Consider the following 20438-nt stretch of genomic DNA (forward strand, 5'->3'; position numbering starts at 1 on the left):
CCAATACAATAGAACACACAAAGGACTTCATTGGAAAAAAATCTCGGGCGGATCAAATATTACGATATCTTTTTCTATCCTGCCCTTTTATTGACATATACTCATTGTTAGATTAACATGCCTCGTTCTGAAAATGTAATTTTCTTTTCATTTGTATTTGTTTGAAGTCTTTATATAAAAATCTGTGTACATCTATAAAATATATATATAACAGAAGATGCTAATTAATTTTTAGACAGCAAATGTTAATTAATTATTCCGCATGCTTTTCCAACCCCAACTATATTTTCCATTAAATGTCTTTTGTTTCATTAAACAAACGAAACAATTGAACCGAGCTGTTTTGAAGAGATAAGCCGTGCCTGCCTTAATAATGATAATTACACACTACCTAACATTTATTCTGTTTTATTAATGCAAGTGTAATGAAATGAACAATATTTCCACCCGATGATGTTAATTCTGCTGGTAATGTAAAAACTCAAAAAAACTTCTGCATTTTTTCTCGTTAGGAACTGAACATAAAAGAAAAATGTATTTCGAAGATACGTGAAAAACCGAGCGACTAATAACCTTCCGGTTAAGTTCGCGACAAGTTTGTGCAGGTTTCTTATCAAGTTTTCTCATTATTAAAAAGTAAAAATAAGTTAAAATTTAATCCTGTTATAAGGAAAAAGATTACGTGTACACCTTCGGATAACTATTTCTTCACTCCACGAGATGGGGTCGCTGTGTGCGGAGAAAAATCATTTTTTTACGCAATAATATGTACAGTGTCGGCGCGACACTCGCAGGCGAGCAGATTGGTTAACAGGAACGCCGCTTTATGTTCTGCGAATAAAGATATTCCGTGAGACGGCGTTACTCTCGCCCTTCCTTCCACGTCTATCGTCTTCAGCATCGTTACGAGAATTCCTCTCTCTTCGCGCTCCTCTCTCGCACACATCCCGCCGATCCGCGTCCGCGGCACCGCAGCATCACTTTGACCTGCCAATCGAACCTCCCCCTACGTCATTTTCCGCCTCTTCTTCTCTGGCGGTTGGTACTGCCCCTTCTTCATCGACTTCGTCTATTTGCGGAGTCCGGTTTCTTCTTCGTGCACCATCCATCCCCTGCGATCCTTTCTTTCCTTTTTCTCCCTCTCTCTCTCTCTCTCTTTTGAACACGCGTGTGCTTCGTCTTTCTCGCTTCTCGCGTCTCATCATTCTGATATAACTCACCAACGCGGTTCACCATTACTATAACTTACTAGCTGCGCGATGCTTCGCTTCGTCGTTGTCCTCCTCTTCCTCCTTTTCTTCTCCGTCGTTCAGCAGTCGTTCTTCTCCTTTTGCCCCGCAGTTTTCTTTACTTTCCTCCACATATCCCTCCTCCGTCCGACTTAAGCAGCCCGTTTCTTCCAACGATATGTTTGTTAGTAGGTTGCCGCGCTCGATATTAAAAAAAACGGGGGAAGGAGATACGCTCGAAGTAGCAGGGAAAGGGTCGCGTGGAACGTCACCGGACGTAAAGAAGCGTACTTAAAGCGCACTTAGCCTTCATCGTGATCCGCCCGAGATCGCAAATTACCTTCGTCGCTGTAATAATTGTTTATAAGAATACGAACTGTCTTCTCGAGAGTCTCAAGGTGCTATCGTTGTAAATATCCGCGACAGCTTCGGGAAACGGTTTTTCTCTCCTGGATATCGCGCGCCAGCTCGTCCATCTATCTTTTTCTTCCCCCCAACGGCGTAGAAAAATTCTTAATGCATAACATCTTACTGCTACTCAAAACTTTCCTCCGACGTGCTGGTCTCTTGGGTACCGAGTCCGCGTCGCTTTTCTACTTCCTTCTTCGACTTCCATACTTCGACGGCGCATCTACCCTCCCGATTCTCGAATCGTGCAAATATCGGGAGTGAAATTCGAGAATTTTTCCTTAGGCAAACGTTAAGCTCCTTATTGCCGCACATCGGGAATAAATTTAAAAAATATATGTCTGAAGGGAATTTTATTATTTTTCCTTCAACTGCCAGAACTGACAATTGCGTGCGAATATTATTGAAGGAATATCGCTCTGACGAATAGTGTTTTAGCTTTGCCATTTCGTTTCATCATTTCATCCACATACATATTCTAGGTCATTGAAATTTTCCGCTCTTCCTCTCGAAACCCAATAGCCACCAATATTTCCTCTACATCCCTTTCATCAACCTCTTCTTCCGCTTTTCCCTTTTGTTTGCTGCGGTTCATCGCTGTGCTTCTCACGATAGAACGAAGCATCGCCATTGTGTTTGCCGGAGTTTTCTATCCGCAAGGTAAATGGAAGTTTTCCAGATATACGAGCGCGTTCTCTTTCTCTTTCATGCAAATTTCTACTTTCGCTATAAAATTGTATCAAATATGCCGAAGATCGATATATCAACGAGACATTTTTCTCTCTTCGCAATACATTTTTAATCTTAATAATATTTAATTAACGTTTATTTAACTAACATTTCTGATTTATCTAACACAATATTAATACTTTCAATATCTTAAATTGACTGAATTTTAAATATCGATATATACCTTTAATAAATATTTTTTATTAACTAATGAAATATAAATTGATACATTTGACTTGTATAAAGTTTATAAAAACTCAATCTTCTGCCTTATTTCCATATTTTATTTTATATAACTCTGTTATTCTAGAAACTCAGCAAGTGACATCGCGTTACGTAAATTTTTTGCCGCTGAATGTAAAATAACGCGCGTAACGTTATATCATAATGCTTCTAAAATGGCATTATTAAACGATAAAGGGAAGCAGAAAAATGCGTGAAATAAGAGCTCGTTGTAAAGTACGTTTATTGAAGGGCTCGTTTGTTTTTTCGATTTCTATGAAATCTTAAAGGGTGATTCCGCTACAAAAAGAGTCTGACATGTCCATCGACAAGCAATCAAACGCAATAACATAAAAATATTCCGCCACAAGGGTGCAACACAGCGCTGCTTGTTACAAACTTCTTACTCACCTGATGCTTTGATCAATCACGACACCTGCATAGTCACCGTTGCGAGTACGATAATCGATTGACACGCTCGTGTCCCGTCGATTTGAACCGGGAAAAAAGCAAAGGGGGCACAAGAAGAAATGAAAAAATGCACGACTCGCGCAGAGACTCTGTTGTAACTAGAAGGAAGCGGAAGATCGTGTGGTAAATGCGTCTCTATTGCGTTATCGAACAATGTAAAGAGTATATTTTGCAACATGACATTTTGTTAAAGAGAAAAGATCGATCGAAAAGTTTCAACACACACACACACACACACACACGCACACACACACACACACACACACACACACATGTCACAAGCGTTTAATTCTCTTCTATTATCGGCATTTTGTGCAATCTGTTTGTAGAACGAAGGTTAAATAAATGCAAAATTTATTTGCATGTATTTCAATAAACAAATAAGCGGAACACAAATATTGTGTCGATCAATACGAAATTTGTGAAGCTAACTCACATATAAATGCGGAATCGAAAAAAAAAGTGAAGCTCGCAGAGAAAAGAACGGAAGGCAATGAATTCCAGTGTGTGTGTAATAATGAATGACTATTGCAACTTCAATTTACGTCGATGAAAAAAGATATACACGCTCTTTCGGATGAAATATTCAAGAAGAAAGTCAATACAGATTATAAAATACTCGACAGGAGGAATGGATGTAGAATGTCTGAACTTAACTGATTGCGACTATCGATACTTATCAATGATTATCAATGATTATCTGATGTCAATAAGCAATGAAACTATTACTTACGCAGTTAATCGGAAATCAAATTTATCTTATCAAAATTGTCATACTTGAAGTCTAATAAGGATTAATATTCGAAAAGAAATACAATCGAGAAGTGACAGCTTGCCGCGAAATCTATCATGTAACGTGTAGCAAAGGGCATATCCTGTATACAAATGCGGAAAATAATTCTTTCTCTTCAGGAATGAACTTCGATGAGAGTTTAATTGGCGCGACGCGGGCAGAGCGGAGGAAGAGATTGAAAATAAAGTCCGAAGAAATAGAAGAAGACGGCGCGGCGACCGCCGCCGAAGTGCAATTAAAAGCAATTCCTCTCTTGGTTGTATATCACTTTTACGTGCACTACAGCCACGGGTCCTCATTAAGATTGACCTTCGACTCCGTCGACCAGCAACAACGGGATCCTCTTGCTCCTGTTGCTTTCTCGAAATACGAGCCGTCGAAGACTATACAGAAGACAAGTTTCGTATATACGGGTAATGAGAAGAGTATTTCGCGACGTGACGTCCTTAATGCTCGGCGAATTTTAATGTGCAATCGCGCAGGTTACGAGATTTCTTCGGCGATAACGGAATGGCGTGCAAAAGCGACGGCAGCAGTCGTAAACTTTTCGTGCAAAATCGTGACAAATTATAAATTTGCTTTTAAATACTCCATTTATGTATATGTCTCAATAACAAGCTTCATTTTTTTCCGTATCGAGAAGGTTAATGCGCACAAACACACACACACACACACACACACACACACCCGCGCGCGCGCGCACAATGTAGTATTACAAAATAATTAATCATGTAAATTTTATGACTTATCACGAATATAACGGTTCATAATTTTCATTTATAAAATATTTTACTTATAATTTTATTATAATGATATTTACTTCAATCTGAAAGCTTGGTCAATTATAGAATCTATTTTCGTGCGCCGCGTCATGGCAGTTAAGAATTTATCAGATTTTAAACATATTCACTGTGTATCTACGCGCGCAATTCATGTTCAGCTGGTCGACTTATCATTTCTGCTGACAGCCATGGAGAGTGTTATTTTCCTAGAAACGCAGTGATCGATCGAACGTTAACCGAACGTGAAACTCAGTACATTCGTACGACCTTATTCCTCTTTTTTTCAGGCAGTCACACATTGTGCGACTGGAAGTCAATCTCGGTGTTTCAATCATGCTATTTCCATACAACACAAATTATATCCGCGTAAAAATAAAGTAAAGATAATCCGTCCGAAATAAATACATACAATTTCACAATAATTATTTACCTTGAAAAGATAATTCTTTCCAACATTGTTTAAATCTTCATTCGAAACATACGGTTACTCATCTTACTGATAAGCAGCAACTTATCGGAAGCAACACAAACGACTCGTATTGGTCGGACAAAGTTCAAGATTTCCCAACAATATGGAGAAAAATATTTTTTTACGCGCTGCTAGAAACTATGCGGGGAATTGCCTTTGCACCAGTCTAATAGACGACGCATGAATAAATTTGCATCATGATTTTACATGCGCATAAACGAGGCAACGCGCAAAAGAGGAGGAAGAGGAAGAGAAGGTACGAGAAGAAGAAGTTCGCGCGGGTACACGAGAACGCACGTATGGAGAATATATATATTTAAATTGTAGATGACCTGCGCATAAAAAATTCCTCTCTTCTAAACGACGGGGTGGCAAAGGAAATAGAGGAAAAGAGGGAGGGACGTAGAAAGCGGAGAAGCAACACGTGCCCTCGGGGGGGAGATTTCTATTCTTTCGTTTTCTTCCCACCGTTCTCTCTCTCTCTCCGCCGGTCAGTGGGACGTCGATCACGCGCGTTGTCGTCATTATTATTCGCGCGAGAGATACGGCAGAGACACGAGAAGAAGCGTGCGAAACTGCGCTTACGGCGAGTAAAATTTTGATGGCGAAAGGCCTCGTCCGCGCTGATTCGCGTGCGAGCGAATCCAAGAGTATCCCGCTAGCGCGATTTTGCGTTAACGCTCTCGCAAAGTTGCGTGCCTTTGACGCAGCATGACGCTTTTCGGATTCCAATTAGCTCCCAGTACCACCGTCGTTAACTTCGGCGAGAGAAATTCATGGCCGCGATTAATACTGTAGCAAGACCACAGATCTTCGTCATGTTCCACGATCGCGTTAACTTAGCAATAGTAAATAAAATCTCTTTTACAAATTTTTGCAAATTCGACGCAGTGATCGTACGCATTTTTGGCATGTGGCGTCTAATTTTTGCTTTTTTTTTTTAAACAAAAAATTATACTAGCATCATGTTAATTACATTAGAGAATGTCAAACAGTGTAGCATCCAAATATTCTAAGACGGTTATCGCGCACAGTCCTGACAGTTCGAACAAAAGGGTTTAATATGGGTTTGAGGAAGAAATTGCCTCTCTCCGGTTGCGCAATCTCGACGGTAATTACGACCGACGTTGGAAACTCTAAACAACGCATCGAAACGAGCGGTAAATCGATCGGCGGTTTCGGATTTCTGCCGTGCAACGCGCTTCGAAACTTTTCGATGAGAAACCCAACGGGATTTCGTTTCGTTTCGTGCCGGCTGCCTCTCTCATGGGAAATAAGAATGCACTTCAGCGAGACGATCGCGCCCGGATTTGCAATGTCGCGCAAAATGCATCGCGCTATTTCGTTTATACGGGAATAAAACTGGCAGGCGAAGTGACACGCGATCGCGTTACATCGTGCGTTGAATGCAGAGAATTGAAGGCATAAAAGAGAGATGCGTGTGCGGCGTCAATGTATCGAAAGCATTCTTTTAAGTTACTGTATAGGTATGTAAAAAATTTTTACATGTTTAAAAACTTGTTTCGAATATCACATTATTTCGTTGAAGTGGCCTTCTCTATACAGAAAAGAATGAAATTTGAAATACTACACTTGCTCTCGTTTCTACGAGGATCAAAATTAACCATTATTCTGTCTTGTTGTAAGCATATTGGTTGTGCTGAATAGAAAAAGCAACAATTAATTTTAGAATTCTGCTTTATATAGTTTCCTTTATGTTTATCTTTAGCACATAATTGATAGCGTACGTTTAACAACGATACGCGCGACGTAACGTTGTTATTAAACGTAACTTAATTAAAAATAAAATGCAAAGTATATATATATAGGAAAGTTATCAGCTACAATCTGTAATTAGCTACAATCCTTAATTACTATGATTGATAACTTTAAAAATGTATAAAAGCTTTAAACTTTAATAATGTAATTATTATTATGGAGCTATTCTTTTATAAATGGCCTTACTTATCATTACTTCATCTCTTTTTTACTGCTTAATTTTGTAATAAATTTCTTTTAACAAAATTCATAAAATAATTATTTTGCCTCATTATAGGTGTATTTGAAGATTCTACGGAAAAATGAATCAGCCGAAAGTTATTTTCAATATAAAATTCCACAATAAAACAGTTACTTCTTTTTATGCGTGCCTCGTATAACGTTACGGATGTTCGTATCGATGCATCGATCCGTGCCGGAATTGCGACACTGATATACGTAGTTTCCGGCACGTACGCGATTCTCTGAAATAAAGTGAGAGTATAGTACGTAAAGTCGCAAGTGTAAGTATACGCGTGCCATAGTTGAACTTTTTCGCACGTGCCGGATAAGACATCCGATATGCAGATTATGTGAAACCAGGGCCGGCTCAAGAAAAGAGGAGGAGGAGGCGAGCTATTCCTTTGCACAGGGCACTAAAAGAGGGGGGAGAGCGCGCCAAAGATGCTTCGAGAGGGCGCCGGCGCCCCCTTTGTTCCGACGTCTTCGTGCCACTAAAGCGGTAGTAAATTGTAATCATGAAAGAGATTACTGTCTTTTTAATACATTTTAAACAAAAGGGCCTTTGAGGCTGGCATTCTGCCTTTTTTTTTGTCCATCCCTAATGTTGAAAGGGGCGGCAGTTCGAATGTTGCACACGAGCGCCGTGGAGCTTTGGGCCGGCCTTGTGTAAAACTCTATTTTGTCAAAAAAAGATAAAATTTGCTAGATGCATTCCACACGCTGCAGAGAGCATTTTACGAAAAATTTATGCAATTTGAAGCAATTGAAAGATTCACTCGATATGACGCAAGTAAGCACATCTCGAATCGCGACAGGCCAGCAATTCCTACATAACTATATCCTGTCTCTCTGTGCAACATGCAATATGAAGCTATTTTTAAATGCACAATCAATGCTTTTGTTCAAAGACAGTCCTATATTTTAGAAATATACATAGCAAAATCTAGTTTTCCAAAGTCGTAAAAATAAACTTAGTTTTGAGATTTCAAACTATAATGGTTATGATATATTTATTTATTTCTATGAAAAAATTAAGAAAATTAATTTGGACGTTATCTTTAGTTACTTTCAACGTGTCATCCTGTTATTTGCATTGTGTACACTATACAAAAATGACCAAGGCCAGTTCTTTCAGCAGTTTGTGGGGCCGTGGGATCATTCTGTACTTGCGTACTTCTTGCGTCTATGCAAGCCCGGTGCAATATAAGGTGTTGCGTGGATCACAACGTCATGCATTTGAAAGATCAAAATCGAGTACGTTATACTTTGCTCCCGAACGACGGTATTAGCTTAATGTAGTGTTTAGTGAAATTCAATACGCGCGTAGCAAGCAATTATCAAATCTTATTTGTGCAGAATTACAATATAATAATGCGTGGAATAAAAATACAAAGCGTAAATATCAAAAAGACAAAAATAAGAGAAATAAAAAAAAATATGTGAAAGAAAAATGTCTTCGATATTTATATCATTCTGTAACCTCAATACACAATTATGCCATTTCAATATGCATTGTTTCATTCCGAATCAGAGATAGCTGTATCATTCGAGCACGTATCATTGCATGCGCAGAGTTATACAAGGCGATCCGGAACTATCGAATGATCGATTGTTTTATGGCGTTGTGGCGTGAAACGACAAAAGAGATATGCGCTACTCGGAAGTATCACACAACGTACGAGTTTGTTCTACTAGAAAAATGCTTTTGCAATGCATGTGTATTTAATTACATATTACATCACACACACACAATAACAAATAAATTAATAATTATAAAATTAAAAGGCATCTCGAGCCATCGCTGGATGTTAGTGCAAAAATTATTAATATTTTTATATAGAAAATTAATTCGTCTACTAGAGACATAATAATTATAATAATAATTATTCTTCTTCTTCGCATGCTTATCCATTAATGGATGTTTGCAATCACACTTTGCATCCTCTCTCCGTTCCCTGCCATATGTTCTTTCACTGTATGCAATCCTGTCTACTGCCTTATATTACGGAGCCAAGATAGCTTCTTACGTCCTATTCCTCTCCTTCCCTCGATTTTTCCCTGTATGATTCTTTGTAATAGTTCGTATTTTGCATTGCGCATGATGTGCCCCAGATATGCCGTTTTCCTCCTCTTTATCGTAGTCAGTACCTCGCGATCTTTGCCCATTCGTCTCAAGACATCTCCATTGGTGGTCCTCACCGTGTACGGTATCTTAAGGATCCTGCGATAAACCCACATTTCAAAGGCTTCCAGTCTATTTATTTCGGAAACTTTCAGTGACCACCCCTCCACTCCGTACAGAAGCACCGACCGTACATAACACCTAATGAATTTAATTCTCAAATTTAGATCGAAGTCCGTATTGGTGAGGACTTTTTTAAATTTCGTGCCCTGCAAGCCGTCTCTATTCGGCATTTTCTGTTTCCGACGTCCAATCTTCACACAGCCACGTTCCTAGATACTTGATCTTGCTTACTCGCTCTATCGGTCTGTCCTCTAGTGTTAGGCTGACGTTTCTGAATATGTCCGGTTCTCGGGTAACAATAAATTTTGTCTTCTTAGTATTGATGTTTAGTCCCATGTCTTTACTGCGCTGTCCATGTTAAGAAGATTTGTTCCAAATCATCCATGTTGTCTGCAATCAACATTGTGTCGTCTGCGTATCGAATATTATTCAGCCATTCTCCATTGACCATCCATTGATCTCCTTCTCAATGTCCCCGAGCGCCTCTTGGAAAATAATCTCAGAGTATAGGTTGAAGAGAAGGGGTGAGAGAACACATCCCTGTCGAACGCCTCTGCAGATTTGACTGCGTTGGTTTCCTGTCAGTCAACCTTGATTTGTGCCTTTTGATTCCAATATAAGCTTTCAATACATTGGATGTCTTTTGTATCTATATCAGTTTTTCTGAGAACCTCCATAAGCCTGTGATGTTGCACTCTGTCAAAGGCCTTCTCATAGTCTATGAAACACAGACATATGATACATCTTTCCTCTGGTCGTAGCAATTTTGCATCAGAACTTGTGTTGCCACTATTAATGGCAATTTAGCATTTATAATAATAATTATTATAAAATCTAAATTCTATCTTGGAGAAAATTTATGTATAAAATGCTCAATTTATTCAAATACTTGAAACCAGTGGAATTAGTTATAAATTCATTTAATCAGTTTAACAAATTTAGCTCTAATTAAAGTTTTAAGAATATAAGTTAATAATTGTTTCCATTATCAGTTTATTTCAATAAGTATTTGCTTTGAGTATTGAATATCAAATATCAAATGCTGAAAATTATAAATTTACTTGAATGTAATGTGCGCTGAAAATGTTTCATAAACTGGATTTCATAAATTTTTTCATAGCTCTCAACTTTTTGCTATTATTTTATCCGTGTCCAACCACTCAACGAAATATCGACTCTTTTGTACTGTTCATTATTTATCAACACCCTCCGGAAAAATAAAGAAAATGTTGCCATCTGCGCGTCCGAAATAAAATATGAGAAGATAAGAGAAATAGAGTTTTAATAACCCACGTTCAAACATTAAATTACATAATTTATATTATAAGTGATACTTTTGTAGAGTCTCCTTAAAAGTACGATAAAATAAATTTTTATAGCCGACATATTTTATTTTATTAACGAATAATGCTCTAAGCATCTAAACTTTAAAGACGGTCCTTTTTTTAACTCAATTAGACATCAAAATTCGAAATCATCGTGCAGCAGCAAAACTCGCATTATCGTAACATGCTCAAAGAAGATAAGGAAGCAAAAAAAGTTATCATATAGCAACGCGAACGTTTTAAAAACATTGCGCCATAAATCGTTGTAGATTTTATGCAAACGCGAAACTCGTTGTGTGTAATTTTTTTTGCCAAGAGATACCGTGTTGAAAAGTACGTGAGTCATTCGTGACTCAAGTACTAATTCGTCCACGGATAAACATTATAAGACCATGTGGCTTTAAATGTAACGTGAAAACAATGTTATCGCGCGTGCACGTGTTTTTGCGCACCTATATTACATCCTGCTGATATCGCCGCGAGTTCGATGCGAAGTCTAGCAAACACTGGCATTTCTTTTTTCAATCGGACTTTGTACGCTTGATACATACGCTGTCCTATGAGAGATAAAGTTTTTTTGCGCAAGTTAAATAAAAATATTACCTATGAGAGAAAGATAACAGCATTTCAACAATAAAGTGTTTATTATATTTTTCTTCTATTAACAAAATTTCTATAATCGTTCAAAACTACAATAATATTGTAATTTTGGGAGAAGTTTTGCGTAGTGTTGTACAAATTTATTTATTCATTTGATGCAGAGTAATCTGGCACTCAAAACCAGCGAGCTGGACGATGTTTGGAGGCCACGCGAAGGTCGTCACGTACGGACACGAGCGCAACAACTGTGTTTTAATCAATTTGAGATTTCGATGAGCCAAATCTTTAACATGCTACATTTAATGGAAAATACCGCGCGTTCGTGTCTATGGCATCGAAACGTGTACTCAGATTATACCGGTTTCGGTGTATAGCGATTGACTCAACGTCGTTAGTCGCAAATACTTGCGGTAAATAATACGTTCCGGCAATCGCCCGTCATTTTAATCGGCGTATACACAAAAATACACAACAAATTTGTATGCATTTTTACTCTCGACGAGCATTCAGAGATCTAACGAGAATTATACCGCGTACATAGAGCAAAAAGTCTGCAATTATTGAAGCAATATTGATTTCAAAATTTAATTGCGACAAGTTTACAGCAAAAAACATTGCACATCTCGCGTGCAGTCTCGGTAGCGAAGATGCCAGCTTTCTGTTAATTAATTATAGAGCGTTTTCTCAACTCGGAACTCGAAGGAAAATTTTTCTCGATTTCTGAAGGAGCACAATAGCCGACTAATCCTAATTGAAATGATTTAATTAGATTGCTCGTTTGCGTGTGCGAGCACGAAAGACAGAAGCGAAGAAGCTGTCGTCGCGAGAACTTCTCTAGGAGGCTTTATTTTCTCGAAAGAAGAAAAGAAAGTTACCGTCACGTACCATATCTTGCAATCGATCCCACAATAGCCTACAGATTCCCGCGTTAATTAAAGACTACTGCTTAATTGAGCGTTACCGTTTCCTTTCGTTAAAGGCTCCTGGCGAGAGAATCGATGCAATCTTATGCGAAACACGCGAAGAATAAAATTATATAATCGATGACAAAATGTATTCGATCGATTAATTCGTATAATAATTAATATGTTACCAGGTTAGCACATTAAATTTGAATATAAAAGACCCAGCACGATTCTTGAAGGAAAACTTTTCCGGTCAAATTGTCTGAATTTGTGATATGATTACAGTTTTGTGTTCTAGTTCTTATCTCTGATCAAAAAACTCAATGAGCACAAAACTTTCCAACAGACAGTTTTTGAGTTACAGGCTTTTGAAAGTCTTTGTCACAAGATCCGTTTTCTCATAAGAATCGTGCGAGGTCCTTTGCATGCACAAATGCAGCATGTACTAATATTTACAATTACTTGTTTAACTTTCAACTTGGTTTAACTTCAAACTCGGTTTTCGCATGGGTCTCATTTTCCGATAATTTTAGTAAACAGAGTTTATATCGGTTTATTATAATGATCACTATTACATTATGCTGTATTTATTTCTCTATCAACGGATAAAATAATATCTCCGCGTGACGCATAAAATTAATTAATGGTATATGAATATTAATAAGTGAAATGATAAATTTGTTTGATTAATTGTTGTGGTGTAGCCAAATATCATATTCAATTCGAATAAAGGCAATTATCATGTTGTTAACTGTATTCTTATTATTTCATATGTACAATAAACTAATTATTCATATAGTAAATATGTAGTATCCATATTTTAACGAGCAATGAGGAATGTTATCTCGTGCGTGCTTGAGAAAATACTCGTGTAGCAAAAAACGCAAATCTCTACTCTAAAAAAAGTGAAGCATAAAAAAAGGAAGCATGTATTTTATATATGATAATGTCAAAGAGTGCTGCTAGTATAAAAAACCTACTCGTAAAAGTTATCGACATCATCAGCTGATGCAAAATAATGTGATTCTATCAGATAACCTGCAAAGTTCATGCAATTTTGCTGATAATAAACTTTATGAAAAGCCACATGAACTCTGTTGGTTACCTGATAAATTCTTTGATTTTAAGAGAAGAATGTTGTCATATTCTGCATACAAAATATCTATTATTATATATTAGCAAGAATTCTCAATTTTTAGTCAATGGTTCATCCCTGGATTTCAATGTTCTATATAAAGATAAAAAGTAGAATCAGCATTAATCAATGTATTCTTCATCAAAATACGATAACTGGCGCACCTGTCACGAGGAACATCAAACACGGAAGCGATATCGGATTCTTCGAAATTGACTTTATTGTCTTGAGAAAAAATTGCGATATACTGGAAAGTTCTGTGAAACCTGACTCCGCCGTGCACGAATAGAAATAGAAATCAGATTTTTTTCCACGGCACAATTAAGAAGATTCGTCAGCGCTTTTCGACGATGCTTTTTCAGCGCCGTTGAATGATCATTGAGATGGCTGTCATTCTTGTTCAAAATTTTTCTTACTTTCTATTTCTTAGTGACGAATCGATTTTGCGTTCGGATTAGCCGCTGAAATATCGCTTTCCAATTCAAAATAAAAAACCGCAATCATTGCTCGTTGATTATTGTATAGCGTCCCTTTTCAATTTCATAATGTATTTATATCAAATTGAAGATATTGTATCATATAAAAAATAGATAATTTATAAAAAAAAATAAATCTTTTCTTCTTATTCTTTTCTCATAGTCATTCTTAAGTAATTCAATAACTTTTAATATCACTTTAATAAATAACATAAATAACAATTCGGAGACGTGAAATGTGTACAATTTTAGTTTTAGCTAACTATACGTCATTGATTCAATAATGAAATTATTACAAATAATGCCAATTTTTACATCCTAATCAACTGTAAAAATAATACCAAATGTTCCATTAAAGACTTAATTAAATTGTTTCTAATTTATTTTTACGCTCTAAAATCTAAAGGCAACATATGGAATTACTTTTTTAGAATGCTATGTTTGGAAAAAAGAGACATCTCTATAAAATACTTCACAAATGTATAAACGAGATTTCTTCAACTATTCCATTTTGTACAAAAGCATTGCTCAGAGTATCAGTTGCGAACAAAATTGCCAGGAAAACAATAACAATGGGTGATATCGGTTTTTTTTTTAAATGCATACACCGGCTTTCCAACAATCGTAATCGATGCAAACCCATGCGGCTTTCGCAGTATTAACAATGGATCGTAACTACCACGGCTTATCGAAGCACGTCGAAATTCTCACTCGCGCCAATGGCCACTTTGTTTTTATTAAAAAAAAAAAGACAAAGTAGAATTTGTTCGGCAGGAGGAAGCTAGAGACGGTTAGTCGGTGCGCCCATACACCATCTTTCAAATTAGCATTTCAATTTGCCGCGCAGGTGTACCGCATGTTACAGCCGCGAGTCAAACGAGGACAATCGAGCCGAGCCGAGCCGGAGTCGAGTCGTCATTCGCCACCTGACATTTTCGATGCAAAGCCGCCAACAGCGGAGCTGGAAACGTGACATTTACATATATACCCGCCGCCCGCAGCGCTGTTTGCCGTATCGTATCCGAGTTCGCGGTCCGATTAGGCTCAATCGCTACTTTTCAGTCGTATCTCGCGAATCTTATCAGAAATCTAAATCAAATTGGGTCTCGGAGTTTGCGCCGATAGATAAATTGCCTAAAAATTCATGTAAACTAGCAGTACAATACTCAAATATTAGAGAATCAATAATAATAATGCAGAGTAATGTTGTTTCATTTGTATTATATAGTTTGTAGTCTTAGGATTCGATACTTTTATCAAAATCATGTAATAAGTCGATCAAGTAATATTCGCTAATTTCTCGATATTGCAGAACCATATTCCATATTGGTGAGTTCAATTTTCGACGCTTATACAAGGTGTAGTAAATGTATCTAACGTCAATTGCATTATATTTCCAATTTCACTAATCACAAAGATAATTTTCAATATTTATAGCATTGAAATCTGAGCTTACTGAATTTATATTCGATTCGAATCCTTCCGATCCGCATCGAATTTCGCTGACATGACATTTAATAATAGCCTTGGGATTGCGACGGTAGCTCATATATTTACTAATAACATCGCCGCGAGTTGTAAACGAATCAATGGATTTGCACGTAATTACAAGGCGGGGCTTTCGCTAAAAGTATTCTTTCGTAATGAGATCTGTCCGTCTCTGTCAGCAGAATATTAATCTTTGTGAAGCGAACAACTGATTTTCAGAACTTGGATATAATTAATAGAGGTGGTGCTTCTAAAGAATGGTTCTAGAGTTCCTGAAAGGCATTTTGGCAATTAGCATTTGAAGCGACAAGAACAAGAATAAAACGAAAATAGAAAAAGCTTTTATTACCCATGTTTCCTGCAGTCGTTGCGTATTTTATTATTGTAATAAAATATATCACGAGTCTCTCTTGCAAAAGCAAAGATGCAGAGATACAGAGAGTTATCATCGTTCACGCATCTAAGGTATTAAGCTATCCCGACTTCTATATCGCCACCAATATTTCCCTCGTGAACGATCGACGTTTATATCTCTCCACGATAGTATCATCTCTATAGAGAGAGAGAGAGAGAGAGAGAGAGAGAGAAAAGAATGAGTGACATAACTGCCCGGTGAGATATACGGCGAAATAAACGTCCGGAATAAAAAAAAAATGATCAAAAGCAACCGTGGAACGATCGATCAATCGTTTTAAATGTGTTTAAATTAACTTACGCAATAAGAGAAGCGTCAAATTCTACATACGGCAACAAAGAATAATGCTTGAGCCCCATAGGCATTGCATTCGCGAGTGTTATACTGTAGCGATATAACAGCGTGCAATTACTTTGATTGGCGGCCAATTACCGTGACGTGGCTAGTTTGTTTTAACGAAAATAAATAATTATCAAAATGAGACTTTCTCGGGGCGCGCTGCTCATTATTATACTATATTACGCGTCTAAGATTGGCGTGCATGCAATATTGGTAAATTTTCTTAGATCTGTTAATTATTAGTCTTATCTAATTAGATTTCAAGTCATATGATGAGGAAATTCCAGAATTAACAGAGTCTAACATAAAAGAAGTGCCATTTGACACTTGTGATAAATTATTCAAAACTATTAATTAACGAGGAAATGTTTTTAACCTAGAAGTGCCAGTTTGTTCATAACATTATATAAAATTTAAATATTTATTCTTTTCCATTTTAGTTAAATAATTTTATGTATAATATTTGCATTTGTAATATATTTATACTCTATATCTCTCGCTAAATTTGTTTCAGACGAAAGAAAATCTAAAATCGTTTTTTTGCAACTTAAAAATCTAATCATTTTAACCACAATAAAAAACTTTAGATATTACAAGCGAGAAAAAAATTTATCGCTTGAGATAGCGTGTTGTAAGAAAAATCAGCACGCGTTCGCTCGCAAGAGCGGCATCTAATTGCGAGTTGATTCTTGTATATTTTTAACAGCACGTGCGGTTCATTAAGGCGGCAGAACAACGGGGCCTTCGTTACAAATAGCCGGTGTGTACTGTTATCATTAAGCAGCATGAATACGGAAAACCAATCGCGGAATATTCTTGTTGGTATTTTTTTACGTAGACTCACCTTAAAGCTCGCTGTGTGGTCTTCATCTTCGATAAACTTCGTATCTTCTTGCTCCAAATGATATCTTCTTTCTTTCGTGCGCTTCTCCTTCGCCTCCTTGTCTCGCTCTTTACTGCTATCCTACCTATCGGTTACACAATGCTTGGCCGCGAAATCAAAACACTGAGAAAAGTTCATATCGCGAACGTATTCACTTTGTCACAACCGAATCAATTGGACGGCGTTACCTCAAGAATACGAGACTATCCGCGAAATGTAAAAGAATAGACGCACAATGTTTCCGCATTCAGATCGCATTAATGTCTTATACGAAAATTACCGTATTGATTTCACCGACTGCAAAAATAAAACACTGTAAGAAGCTACACTCGCGATGCGTCACTCAATTTCTTACGCGATAAGACAATCGATATTGCCGATGTTATAGCACGTTCTCTTCTCTGTATCTTCTCTCTGTTTTTTTTTTCTAAGCGCAAAAATAAATTATCCCACAAAAATTTAATTAAGAGATTTCTTCGTTTGCGAAGATTGCTGATACGTTTGCATCATCCTGTTCCGAGATCCTTCCCTTGATACTCGAATAGATGTAGTCGATGAACGATCGACGTCTTCACCCAAGCATCACGAGGTGCAAAAGAGTGACGTGAATTAGATCAGTGGGACTCGCGAACGACCGAGAAACTTGGGTCGCGAGCGGCGAAAGGTCTCACAAACTATCTCTATCTCTATCTCGGATTTTGCAGAGCGTTTATTTACGCGCTTTTTACATATTTTACTTCTGTCGTTGTTCTATGAAGTTTCTCAAAATTCTTGGATTATCTTAAAATTCTTAAAATTTTAAATCAATATGCTTGCTGCGTTCTGTTGATTACACATCGACTACGAAATCGCCTTCGCACGTCACTTGCGTTTACATCTGTGTTTATTTGACTCGGATATTGCGCATACGTCGACGTAAGTATTACGCTCCACGCAAATCAGACGAGACCGCTATCCACTTCGATAAATTTCGATGATAAAATGTCGAGCACTTTGCTCGCCTTCGATTCGCCCGGCAACGTTCGCTAACTGTCGCGTACGCAAAGTGATATATCAATACGCTTTATATCGAATTTTCAAATTTTCACTGAATTTTCAAACAAATGATACTCTAGCACCTTTGCACATAATAAATATACGTATAATAAATTTATATAGTGCAACAATTGGCGCGTTTCAATGAAGATTATGAATTTTTTCCTTTCAATTCAAACCTAACCTACACGCTTTTCATTGTTGTTTAAGGGAGTCAATCTCGCGCGATGACTGCTTAATTGAACGCAAAAAGATTTATCTTGACGATAACTTAGATTTTCTTCTCTCCCACAGAAGCCAAAGAACTTGGTTAAATGTCATGGTCGATGAATCGATTGTATACTTGAAAAGTTATGCACTTTGGCACCGATCGTATGGATACTTTCGCGAACTTTTCCGAACCCGAGGACGCTTCGAAAAGCTCTGAATGTGACGCCGAACGCGAATAACGCCAATGTTCAATGCGCCTTGATTCTTGACACATCTGCGATCAATTTATCACCTGTTTGTCGCGCGACATCGAAGATCGTCGATTCGAAACGTCGATTCGATCGATGCAAAATCCTTCTTCTCACCTCTCTATCACGTCTCTCTCAACGATGGTTCGATGCTCCTTTGGCCGGCTGCCGAAAAACCTCGTATGTCGCCGAGCAGGTGCGGAAGGTGCTGGTTTACGTCGGGAGGCACCGTAGGCCTCCTCCACTCCGGTTGAGGAGTCCGGTGCGTACGTACGCGAAGACTGGTTTCGCGAGGCTCCCCCGTCTCCGACCGGCCAGACTGCTTCGGACGCGATAGCACGGGATGGCGAGCGTCCGAATTGAAGCGCGAGTAAGATGGACGATCGCCACGCCGAGAGAGAGAGAGAGAGAAGAGCGGAGCTGGTGCTTTCGCGCGCGCGCGCGCGCGCGGAAGAGAGCGCGGTGGGTCCCGTTCCACGGAAAGAGGCTTATTCCACTGAGCGCAAGGAAGTACTGTTACTTAGACGGGGCCCGGCGAACGGGAGCCGCAACGCGCCGCGACACGCGCTGCATGTAATTTCGCAGGATGAGAAGAAGCTGCCGGGCGCGCGTGCCTTTTTCAAAACAGGCCGGTGGACCGTTGAGCGCGATAAAGAGCCAACGTATCGGACAAAAATTTTCCTTTGCCTTACCGGTATGGTTCCTTCGGCGACAGGTGATACAGAACGCTTGTCTTATGACAGGATGACTTTCAACTTGACGCAGTTGGCTATCTTGTTGACTATCAGTTGGCTATCGTCGCGAGAGAGACGCGCACAAAATTAATAAAGCATCAATCGCGGAAAAGGCCGAAATTGATGATGCGATAATGTCGATGCGAGGCACTGCATCATGCTTCGCGTTTCGTGCAACTCTCAACTTTCCGCCTGAATGCAAAAAAAATCGAGAAAGGAAAAGAGGAAGCTATGCTGCGGCGCCACTGCAGTCTGTAAACAAATCGCGTCTCGCGGCAAACGTTTGGGGTACAGAATATTCACTCACGTGTTCACGTCGCGTGCCTCGATGTGTGACATATGCATTCGTATAAATGCGGATTTCCACACTTGATTTATTTTGATAGATGTGTGAGTGAAGAGACACGATTTAGTTGGCCATTCGAATGCCGCCACTTTCTCACGATGCGTTCTGGTTTTTACGCGCCGAGAAAAGGCTCACATGTTTGGTCAGATTTCTCTCTTTCTCTCTTTTCTTCTTCCATTCCCACTGATTTGCGGAGAACACGATGCAACACGATACGTACACACCGCTCGGTGGTCGCGGCACAACTGGATGGCTGACCGCCTCCACACCGTTGATCGTCGCGCTCACGCTCGTAGTCTGCAAGTCGGCACCCTGCAACTTGTACGCACTGACAATCGAACAGTACAAATGATGAGTTAATTCTCGACAATTCGAATTTAAATAGCGAGCGTGTAAACTCATTTCGCCAAGAAATAAGTTAATTTTTATAATCTTACATTGAATTGTATTTAAATCTGAATTAAATTTACAAAAAAATCTAAAAGATATGTTGAAATGCCAGATTAAAATTATTTAACAATTGTATCTTATACATCAAATGCATATTAAACGAAAAACACACACATTTGTGAAAACACAGTTTAATTATATATGTATATATAATCAAGTGCAATTCTTTTCAAATTTAGATCATATTGATTAAAACAAGCTAAAAAACAATGTTATATTAAGATTTTGTGAAAGAACATGATCAATTTTTTTTTACATTTTTAGTATTAGAGTGCAGTTTATTAATTTATACTTGTAAATTTTATATTTGAAATAATTCTTATTCCTATGTGACAACTTTTTGTGTCAGTTTCTTTTAAGCAGTATACCTATAAATAAAGAATCTCAAAATGTATGTCAATTTCAAATTTTGTAAAGAAGTCAAAGCAAATTTAAAAAAAATTAGATTTAGTAGTGATTAATTGTTACATTTAAACTTCAGCTAATAAACTTTTAGTAAG

The 20438-nt window shown here is 38.0% G+C and overlaps 1 protein-coding gene across 1 annotated transcript in view; it reads right to left on the minus strand.

The window, feature by feature from the left end:
* LOC105679373 (uncharacterized) overlaps positions 1-19752 on the minus strand; it is a 129033-nt gene extending 109281 nt beyond the window's left edge. Inside the window, exons 1-2 of the mRNA XM_067349512.1 lie at positions 19101-19752; positions 16877-17212 (exon numbers count right to left, since the gene is read on the minus strand). Coding sequence (XP_067205613.1) covers positions 16877-16902 — 26 coding nt within the window. The 5' untranslated portion in view covers positions 16903-17212; positions 19101-19752. The remainder of the gene's footprint in view (positions 1-16876; positions 17213-19100) is intronic.
* Positions 19753-20438: the final 686 nt, after the last annotated feature.

The sequence above is a fragment of the Linepithema humile genome, chromosome 2, assembly GCF_040581485.1.
Source record: "Linepithema humile isolate Giens D197 chromosome 2, Lhum_UNIL_v1.0, whole genome shotgun sequence".
Lineage (NCBI taxonomy): Eukaryota > Metazoa > Arthropoda > Insecta > Hymenoptera > Formicidae > Linepithema > Linepithema humile.